General features: G+C 39.8%; 1 protein-coding gene across 1 annotated transcript; it reads right to left on the bottom strand.

Moving 5' to 3' along the window:
* Positions 1–455: 455 nt before the first annotated feature.
* LOC113569375 (uncharacterized) lies at positions 456–6,825 on the bottom strand. Its single transcript, XM_081700778.1, has 6 exons — positions 6,714–6,825; positions 6,237–6,554; positions 5,954–6,052; positions 5,795–5,845; positions 3,617–3,721; positions 456–3,234 (listed from the first exon to the last, which is right to left on the bottom strand). Exons 1-6 carry the CDS (start codon positions 6,751–6,753, stop codon positions 3,071–3,073), a joined length of 777 nt encoding a protein of 258 aa, XP_081556904.1. The 5' UTR covers positions 6,754–6,825; the 3' UTR covers positions 456–3,070.
* Between the last annotated feature and the right edge of the window lie 4,041 nt (positions 6,826–10,866).

Below are 10,866 nucleotides of genomic sequence, written 5' to 3'. Positions count from 1 at the left end.
CTCTCATCCCCAGCGCCTCTTTTATTTCTTTTTTTGAGGGCGTTGAGAAATAGAATGGCATCTAAAGCTTGTCTCTCTCCTACCTCTCTCGCCTCCCAAATGACATGGTGGACAAAGGCACAAGTCCTTGGACACCTTCACACCCTTCATGAAGGGTTGTTTCTTGTGTAAGCTCAGTTGGCAAGGAGAATGGCATAAAGAAACATTTTCATGGTTTTAACCTCTTTAACTTAACATATTTAATTATCTCTTGTATTAAGAATATACAGCATAGTTGCTCTTAACTACTACCTTGTGTCTGATACATTTCCACAGTCACTACAGCCAAAGAAGTACATACAGTCACAACATAGTTCTTTGTACAACAACATGATCTTGTGTGTCACCTACCCTGCTGCCATACCAACAGTGCCACAAATAAAGCAGTTTTTTATCAGTGTCGCACAATTTTTTTAACGGTAATAAAATGTTTATATTAATAATTTCAATATGTTCACAGTAAGTGGTGAGCTGCTCACTTACTTTGTATTGGCTTATTCATTTCTACAGTGTGACGGTGGCAACACAGATGGAGCGAGAGACGAGGCTGCTAGGAAGTGCTCTTTATTGTCCATAGCGTATACACGTAGTGTAGAGCAAAAACAAGAATATAACCTATGAGGCAACGTGAAGCTCCGTCGTATACGTCAGTCATAGGACCATTAATGTGCAGCGGTGCCTTCCGGGACCTGTGGGTTTAAACATCGAGGGTTCGGAATGTGAAACAGGTGAGTATGACTAATATGAAGGCGATTGGGAGCGGAGCAGCTGTGTGCTGTGATCCTGAGCTGAAGTGGGCGTGTCCTTCATGCTGGATGGCCAGCCACCTGTGTCATACAGAAACCAAAAGTGGTCACTTCTCTGCTCTGCTTCTGGGTCTCAGAGTTCCCTCAGAGTAAGGATAATATTTAATAGTTATGCACTTCAAGTTAGAATCTATAATATCCTGACTAAAAAATTAGAGATCATTTCTGATATTCCGTTGTGTGCATAGTCTGTTGATCTGTCCCTGTTCAAACATTCTGAACTGTATTGTCTGTATGTGACTGGTGATTTCAGGCTGCACTGTATTTTCTTCAGGTCAGTTTTCTTCACATCACTGTTCACTTTACTGTTTTTTATTCAGGTCAGTTTTCTTCACATCACTGTTCACTTTACTGTATTTTCTTCAGGTTAGTTTTCTTCATGTCACTTATTTCTTCTGTCATTTTCTTCTGTTTTTCTTCTACTGTTTTCTACATTACAGTAGAAGGCACCACTGAAGTTCTACTGTAATGTATGTGATACCACAATCTTCTGTCACATGGGTCTCATTCAGACAGCAGGTGTGAATACTGCTGAAATGAGAATTCAGGTTATCGGCTACTGTATTACAAAATATATTAATCTTCATGAGCATTACTTTAAAATCCTAGCCCAAATTTAATGTGCACAAAACTCAAACTTTCATTGTTTTAAAAATTTTAAATAGATTTAAAAACATTTTTCTGTTAGTTATGTTTCTCATTTTCTTTTCACTGGCTGTTGATTTGGTGTTTTGTACCCATGGTGTGCAACTTCCTGACTTTATTTTTCCAAGTAGAAGAACCTACAGGTGTCCGTCCCAGTGGAGAAGTGAACTGCTTTAAAATCAGTGGCACCCTGGTTTGAAACCAAGTTTAACTGTGATGTACAGATTTCTACCGCTCATTAGCATCAGTGTATTTGTCTTTAGTTCTCATTAAAGTCTGTCCATCACAGTACAGAGAAAAAGGAAATGTAACACTATGAATGAGGGACTTACCACTTCAGTATTGGCCTCCATTGCACTTGGTGGAATTGACTCTGCTGGGACAGCAAAACATTCAATGGAGTTCTCTCTGTCTGTCTGTGTGTGTGTGCGTCCGTGCGTGTGCGTGTGTGCGCGTGCGTGCGTGCGTGTGCACTTATATTTGCTATTTGATTGTGTGGAAGGGGTGTGAGGGCTTGTCTACCCACTAAGACACTATTAAAGACTAATAGTAAAATATTAAAGACACTATTAAGAATTTTGTACGTTATTAAAGACACTATGTGTAAGGGTTGTAACCAGGCTGAGGCCCCCTCCGGCCATCAGATGGAGGCCTCAAGTCAGACACACGCCTAATCAGGCTTGATGCCCAACAGATGGGCTAGATCTTTATAAGCCCAGTATTGCAATCACTCTGTGTTGGGTCTTTGCTAAAGTTGTGAGCCAAGCGCCTAGCTGGTAACTCTGGGTATTGAGGTCTGTGAGCCCTTGTGCTACATCCCTTTTCTGCTCTGCGAAGGGGTCTGTGTTTTTACACATCCCCTCCCTTCTCCAGTTTTGCCCTCTCGAGTCTGGTTCTCTCCCAAGGCTCCCCTTAGCCAAAAAAGTTCCTCCTTGTTTTCTGGTTTTATTTGGGAAGTTTCAGAGTTTGGTTTTCCCCAGTGCATCAGGGCTGCCATTCTTCCCGCGGCATCCTTTTTTTTTGCACTCAGTATGGTGTTTAGTTTTTCCTCCCATTTTGTTGTCTTCCATTCCTTTGAAGTGCGATATACGGGCAGGTTATTTTATGGCTGCCATAGTCTAGTGGGAGCTTGTTTGCATCGCAACAAAACGGCTGGGATTTGATTATTTCTCTTGTTTAACCTATTCTAAGATCTAACTGTTTTCACATTAGCTCACCGTCATTAAAGTGTGGTAGCTCACCCAGCACAGTGTGGGGGTCATCACCTATGTGTCCTGGGTTTAAGCCACATTACACTAAAATACTATTGCACTATTAAAGACACTAAATCACTATAATATGAAATATACACATATAATAAGATATGTAACAATTAAATGTGACTTTCTTTTACAGACATTTTGCATATGGAGCTGGAGAGATGTCATCACGACATCACTGAGCTCAGCCTATAGACTCAACTGGCCATTCATCAAGATTGACTGTCACATAGTCTGTTCTTAGAACTGCACTGTTTCTGGCTGCAAGTCTCTACCATGTGGGAACAGCTGAGGAGATCAACAGGGTTTATCTAACCATCATTAATACCACCTAGCACAAGCACCACATACTGTGTGGTGAATGACCCCTCCCCCTAAAGGGCTTAGGAGGTCCCGCTGGCTCCACGCGACCGCCCTCTTTCTGGTTTCTGAACTCACCCCATGGCTGTGAAAGGAGTCATGCAGACACTGGGTTTGGGGTGAGGCTGAGAGAATGTTGACAATAAACCACAAATTAATTAATGACAAATATGTTGTAACGGTGAATTAATTTAAAAATAAACATAAGTTAATCAATGAAATGATAAATGAGTATATATCTCGTCCGTTTATTTGATATTTGAGCTATCCACATGCATGTATATTTCTAGCCAGCAGGGGGCAGCAACAGGCTGTCACTGTTAGACACACTGGGGCCTAATAAACCCCATTTCTTACTAATGAAAGTGGAGCAGACGTACACTGTCACATCTAAAAATGGCGATTTCTTTAGTACAAGTAGTTAAATGTGATAAAGATATTTAACATAATTAGTTCACACATTATGTGGAATCTGTGTGTGTGTCTGTGTGTGTGTGTATTTCCTACCTTTTGATGTCTTCTTCTTTTTCTTTAGCTTTCCCAGCATTATTACACACACCATAAGAATGATTGTTATTATGACCAAAACTACAAATAAGGGAATGAAGGATCCTAGGAAAGCATTAGAGAGGAGAGCACAGATCTTAGTCTCTGGTAGAACAACAGGGCCCACATATAATGCATAGAATTTACATGAAATCAAATGTGCATGCAATACTGCTATATCTTTGTCATTAGAGAAAATAGAACTGATCTGATTCAGTGTAACTACATGTCAAGTTTTGTGGTCATAGCAAGTCAGAATCTTCTCTAATTCCACGACACAAAATAGCAGGTACACATGGTCTGGAAGCCTTTCACATACATTGTGGGTACAGGCCTTTATAGATACATTTATGTCTTTGGGAATGTTTCACTTGACCACTGGCTGTACAGGCTTTATCGGGTTTTGGACCAGTTCGGTTGCTGATAATATTAACCGTGTATTTATTTATTTTATTTTTTTTTGGGGGGGGGGTTCCTCTAGCAGTAAGCCTGGGGTTATAGTTGTTGACATGCAGATGCTACAGAGGTAGTGATGTACAAGTATGCTGTGCTGTTATATTGTGTGTGTAAAGTGTGTAGGGGTGAGTGTGTGAGGGAGAGGTGACAGGGATGTGTGATATGGTAGAGTGAGATAATGTGGTTTGAGCCGGGCTGGGTGTGTCACGTCCCTGTAGTGATGTCGTTCAAGGCCCTGCCTGCCATCTAAACTGACAGAGAGGTTTTTAGCTTTTACTCTTTACCATAATTAATTCAGTTTCTGTATGTTTGTGGTGAGTTTTGTGTTTCACAGAAGCATATCTTCCTAGGTAATAGAGTGTAGTTTGCTATCCACTGAAATGGCTTAGGAACAGCTCACAGGAATCTATACCAGTGAGATTACAACAGTTTCCAGGAAATATGCAAGTAGATACATTCCATTCATCTTAGAATTTAATGTTAATTATTTTATATAGATGCAGCTGGAACTATTAAAATATGACATAAAATATTACAGCTGAAACATTAAGTTTCTCAAAAATCCAGTGTTACTTAAATCTTACTTAGAGACAGTGGACAGGAGTTCACAACCATGTTCAGGAAAAAAACTGTTTGTCAGTGGAAAACAATGATTACATTTAGCTAATGATCCTGTATGAATCACAGAGAACTGCAGGTAGAAAGCCATTATTACAGAGGGTTCATTTTAAAGAAGTGAATGCTACTGTAAAATGCTAAGGACAAACATCTCAGCTGGACAGGAGACATGACAGTTATAGAAAACAGAAGCTCTTCACACTCTAACCCGCAGTGGTGAGTCGCATGGTTCAAACTCATATGTAAACATGGCAAGACTTCCTGTGTCTCTCTCTGTTCTATGGTGGTGCTGTGCTTGTTTTCTCTCTCATTATTTCTGTCTCTCTCTCTCTCATGTTAAAGAACTGCCAAACTCAAAGTGCATAAAAGCAGCCCAACATATATGAACCATTAAACTACTTGCCTACTTGGTCCATGTGAAGCTATTCATATTCACAGTGATTATTTGATTATATTTCTATATTCCTGTTAAGGTTCTGTTTAGCAGGATAGTCTCAGTTTTTAAGAATATGTATATATTCTAATAGTAAGAAATAATTTAGTGTCCTCTATCCTACACTGACCACTTTTAATCACTCTCTGTGTATTGGTCAAGCAGTGTTTACACTGTCACTCACCAGTATATTCCTCCATCCTCTGATCTCAGATCAGTGATGGTAATATTGAAGACTCAACCTTCTGTAACATCATCCAGAGAGAATTTTCTACAGCATTTAATGTTAGTGTTTATTCAAAAAAAGAAAACCTTACAGTGAACAAATACATGTGCAAGTGAGAGTGGCCTTGCTCAGTGGCCCAACAGTGGTAAGCTAGCAATGTTGGGGCTTGAAACAGCAACCTTCTGCTCACTGGTCCAGTACATTAACTGCTGGACCTTAGATGCTCCTTGCTTTTCCAGATTGAGAATTAACATGGATATCTGTAATAGTTTTGATCAGTACTTGTTTATTACTTTGTTTTCTGTAATGTCCTCCTGGTCTGTGAGCTTTTATCAGTAAATCTTTTGTTTTACTGAAACTACACTCGACTCAACTGCAGCCTGTTCAGCCAGACAATGGTACATACCATGGAGTGAGGGACTGTTGGTTTGGAGGTTAGTGCCATTTACTGTGTGAGCTGGAAAAAGAACAGATAAACCGTATGATCAAAACATAGCAAAGGAGATGTACAAACCCCTTGTTAGGCATGTACATAGATAGATATCTACCTTCTACCTCTGCCTACCTCCAGTTGACCATGTGGACTCAGTATACACCGATGTGCTGGGATCAGGTGTTGGAGGGGTGTAGGTGGAGTGTGAGACAATAACATTCATAGGTGTGTCTGAAAGACAGAAACAGACTTCTAAATTTCAAATATTTCTCATATTCAGTACACACAAAAATCTTGCTTTTTTATGTATTATAAATCCCAACTTCACATAATTGCCTCAGTTAATCATCATCAGCATCATCATCATCATCATCATCATCATCATCATCATTGTCCTTATCTGCTCATCACTCACCCACTTTAACCACTAACAGAATCTCTGTGTAGTCATCACGCAGTGTCTGCTCTGTCACACACCAGTATTTTCCTCCATCCTCAGATCTCAGATCAGTGATGGTAACAGTGAAGACTCTGGCTGCTGTGTCATCATTCAGAGAGAATCTCTCGTCTTTAGCAGTTTTAGAATCAACAGGGATGTCTTTAGTCCGGAAAGTATAACACTCTCCTCTGCAGAGGTACTTCATGTGGGTTTCATATCCAGACTTATAGGGGCATCTGATCTGAACTGAACGGCCCTTGTATCCAGTTACTGTAGTTACAGCAGCAGTTCCAGCTGTAAAATAAATCATTGTGTTAGTAATGTACAGTACATGCAGAAGATCCACTGTTATGACTATTCACTTCACTACCAAGTCCCTCTCTGTGTGGCAGGTAAACTAATAATGTGCTGAACCTGTCTGATGATAAAGTGAGCAGTAAATGGACAACTCACCTGGGAATAGACTGGACAAGACGAGTATAAGTGTCCACATGTTGAACTGGGTGGTGAGAGTTCTGTGAGAACTGTCTCATAGTCTGACACTTCCCCCTTCAGTTCTCATCACTGCTTAAAGTGGTGTGTGTAACCAATCACCGCCTCTATTCTCTCTCATTTTTTCAGAGCTCTTCTCTCTGTCTTTGGATTTCTCATTTTGTTCTCTTTTCTCTCTTTCTATCTTTCTTTCAGAGTGTGACTGAACTGAGTTCACTGAGAGTGTGACGTAGTCCAAGATCAGGTGTAGTATATATCTGGAGAGCCATCACCTAAGTCCTAATGTGACCTCACACACAGTGGTGAACACACTGATGTTAAACAATGATGTGAAGGAAGTCTTGGACATGTTTTGTCCAGGTGTTTTATAAACAATATGCATGTTCAGAAAAACAAAAAACCCACAGTGAGCTCCTGCCACTTCCTTTTTCTTTTTCTCAGACTCATTTCTAAGCCTCCCTGCACCTTTTCCTGTGTGTGTCATTATTTCATATATATACTGTTGTGCTTTCCTTTACTTTAGACTTTTTGCTTTACTGTACATCAGACCAAAGCAGCAACTGTATTGTATGTGTCTGTGTTGCTATGACAAAGACTAAGGTCTCAGATGCTGTCTGTCCTAAATAGTCTGTGGTAATGACGAACTCATCTTATTTATTTGTTTGTTTCCATTTAGGTTAAAAACATTTCATGTTTTGTTTGACACATTGTCACAAACAAAGAGCTGTACAGTTATTGGTAGCTGGTTCCACAGTTGTACACTCTGCTGCACCACTGTGCCATTTAGTGGTAAAAACATTTTATGCAACCTGGCATTGCTAAATGGGCCCTCTGTCTGGTCCCCATTCCCCTGTAGCAATTTTACCCAGTAGAGTTTAATGTATCCAAACTTCAAACTTTCACTTATCTGACACATTTATATAGTACCTTTCTCAACACAAGGACTCTTTACAGACAGAAACCAGCATGTTACAATCAAATCACTCACACACCTATGAGAAGCAGGGACTGTACCCCCTAGAGGAAGGGGAGGAGGTTAAGATATTCCCAGTTAGTCAAAGGTCCATGCTACAGTACAGCATACCAGTACTGCCATCTAGAGTTCAGTGAGCATCACTGCAGCTGCAGTACGAGTACAGCTGCAGTAGAGTATGTCTACCCACTTAATCTCTGAGTGCAACAGGTTTGTCAGCATAGACTGTATACCCTAATAATGTATCATGTCTTTCTGAGGAAAAATAATCACACAGTAAAATGAGGTTTTACTTGTGTGTTTTTTCCTCATCTGAATGGTATGAGTGCAATTAATTTTATGGCAGGGATTTATTAGGCGTGGTGTGGAAATGAACTAAAATATCGTGAATTGTATTGACGAAGTGATTTATGCACATGTGTGATGGTGACCACGTTAAATGTCAGAGAAGCCCTTTGTGCTTGAAATGCAGAACCAGATTTTCCGCTCATTGTATTTTACTTTATTCAAGTTCAAAGTTCAAAGTCCAAAGAGGTTTTATTGTCATTTCAGCTATATACAAGTACACAACAAAAATGAGACAATGTTCCTCCAGGACCATGGTGCAACACAAAACAACAGTGCAACAGACAACATGCAACACAAGTGCAAACAGTCCAATATAGCGCAAAAATGTCATTAAATAAACAATAATAAATACAGAACAGCACAAATACAAAATGAGTAGACAGTGCAAATATTTAGTCCAGTACACAGCACTGGGCATATGTAAAGCAAGTTGTGCATAGGAATCAGTGACATGCTATACTGAACATAGCAGTCACCGGTAGCAGCCAGAACAGTTCAGAGTACAGTGCTGGTTTAGTACAGTACTCTAGCAGCAAGTAGGATAATGTGCAAGACTGCAACAGGAGTGCATAGTTTATTTGTGTGAGGTTTGACTTCAGCACTAGTCCGATGCAGAACAATGTGTGAGTGTGTGTATACGTATGTATGTACATTTATGGTTGTTAAATTGCATTAATAAACCTGTAGTTTATTGACACCAGTGAAGTTGCTTTTTAAAAGGCCTAAGGTGGTACCTGTTACAATAGACTCCCTTGCTCTGGTCAGTTCAGCAGGAGTAGGGTGTGGTTGCCATTTGTGCTGAACTAGGTGTGTCTGTCTGTGATTTTGGAATAACTAAGGACTGAGGGAAATGTTTTTTATTATACAGAGTTTAAAATATACAGTCACCTTCTCCTATTTTCCCTCACTTTGTCATTTTTCTTTATTTCACAAGCACACACACACACACACACACACACACACAACACACACACACACACACACACACACACACACACACAGACACACCTTTATTTACATGCAGATATGCACATGCACACACATACACATACAGTAGGCATACATTTCACATCATTTCTTGTTAGAGTCTGTCCTAGACACCCTGTTATTAGATCCGCTTGGACAATTTATTTTAGCTTGTAAAAGGTTTTTTTACACATGAAAACCTTTAATATATCAGAAAACATATTAATATAAACAGCATATTATTTCCACCAGATGACACTGTTTCCTCCTGAACTCATCAGGTAAATTCCACTGCCACAAAAACAGAACAAATAGAATAACATTTACATACATGATACATGTATATTATTATATTATTACTGAGAGTCCTCTGTGCAGAATCAGCTTACTGGCAAACGTTCCTTTGAGAGTTTTAAACAGTGCAGTGCTGCCAGCTCCACAAGTTGAGTAAGGAGATCCGAATACCTACAAATATTTACTCTTCTCCTCCTCACACTTACCCTGAGTGTTGTCTTCTCCCCACACTTACTCTGAGTGTCTTCTGCTCACAATTACTCTGTGGCTTGCACCTCCCCAGATCAGCTGTGCATAGACTGTTATGATAGCTATGCAGTTCCTAAGGGAAGAGTTTTTCTGAGTTGTCAACTGTTTGCAGCCTTTAAATGGATGATTAAATGAGCCGTTGTTCAGTCTTATGTGTTGCTCTGTTGATGACTGGAGAGACTGGGTTTTTTGGTTACACTTAGAAGGTCATGTTGGAGTAAATTACAGAGTCCTCAGCTTCATTGGAGTTTAGTGGGTGGGTTGTGCTTTGCTGAGACACATTTACAGTGCAGTATGTGATGGAGTCAGACGGTTCATCTACACTGGAGTAGATTACAGTGTGTGAAGACCCCACTGTGGTGTAGACAGTGGTGAGTGTGGACGTTACTGCAGTACTCAGCTCCTGATCTTCAATCTCCTGATAGATGCACTCATTCTGCAGAAGAACAATTTGTGTAAAGATTCTATCTATGTTCATCAATACAGTCAAGCTAAAATATGTTGAAACCTTCTACATTACTGTGGAATTGTTATAGCACAAATATTGTAGCTATAGAGAAGTTTGCATAGTACCACTTTACTCAGTGTTCTGCAGCCATTTTAAATGCATATCTAGTCTCCGTAATAGATTGAGTGTCCTTCAGAAACATTAACAAAATTCTGCGAGAGAGTAGGTATACAACAGTATTAGCATCACATTTGACTTTGTCCTGAGTACTGTCCCTGTCCACTGGATGGCATATGGTTTAGTTCAAGGCATGATACCTGTCTAGTGGTGACTGGCATTGAACCTACAAGGATCAGCTCTGTAATGCCTGCAAAACAACAAGAGAAGTTATATTACTATCAGATAGCAATGTACAGAGTGTATTTTTCTGTTTGTGTGTGTGTGTGTGTGTGTGTGTGTGTGTGTGTGTGTGTGTGTGTGTGTGTGTGTGTGAGTGTGTGTGTGTGTGAATATGTGTGTGTGTGTGTGTGTGTGTGTGTGTGTGTGTGTGTGTGTGTGTGTGTGTGTGTGTGTGTGTGTGTGTGTGTGTGTGTGAGAGCCCATGTATTTAACTAAAATGGCAACATGCATCCTTAGGCTGGAGGTCTTAGTTTATAAAAGTTTTATGTGTGTAAAAATACGTGTGAAATTGATAAAATGCAGAAATATCTGTTTAAGTTGATCTTCCTAATCCACTGAGCTTTAAAAATGAGAAACATTTAGTACACACAAACATCTTCTTTACACATGTATTTAAATACATGTTGTCATTTGTGCAGCTTGTTTTTTTTTTATAA

This window comes from Electrophorus electricus, chromosome 18 (genome assembly GCF_041902795.1).
Source record: "Electrophorus electricus isolate QZ-2024a chromosome 18, ASM4190279v1, whole genome shotgun sequence".
Classification (NCBI taxonomy): Eukaryota; Metazoa; Chordata; class Actinopteri; order Gymnotiformes; family Gymnotidae; genus Electrophorus; species Electrophorus electricus.
This window is presented reverse-complemented; position numbering and strand designations above follow the sequence as displayed.

What these genes read in the sequence shown, in the direction of transcription:
- LOC113569375 (XM_081700778.1), bottom strand. Translation starts at nt 6,753, where the DNA reads ATGTGGACACTTATACTCGTCTTGTCCAGTCTATTCCCAG. An exon ending in TCTGTTAGTGGTTAAAGTGG is followed by an intron (nt 6,053 to 6,236) that starts GTGAGTGATGAG and finishes TCTGTCTTTCAG; the next exon opens with ACACACCTATGAATGTTATT. An exon ending in AAAGAAGAAGACATCAAAAG is followed by an intron (nt 3,235 to 3,616) that starts GTAGGAAATACA and finishes ACATTCTCTCAG; the next exon opens with CCTCACCCCAAACCCAGTGT.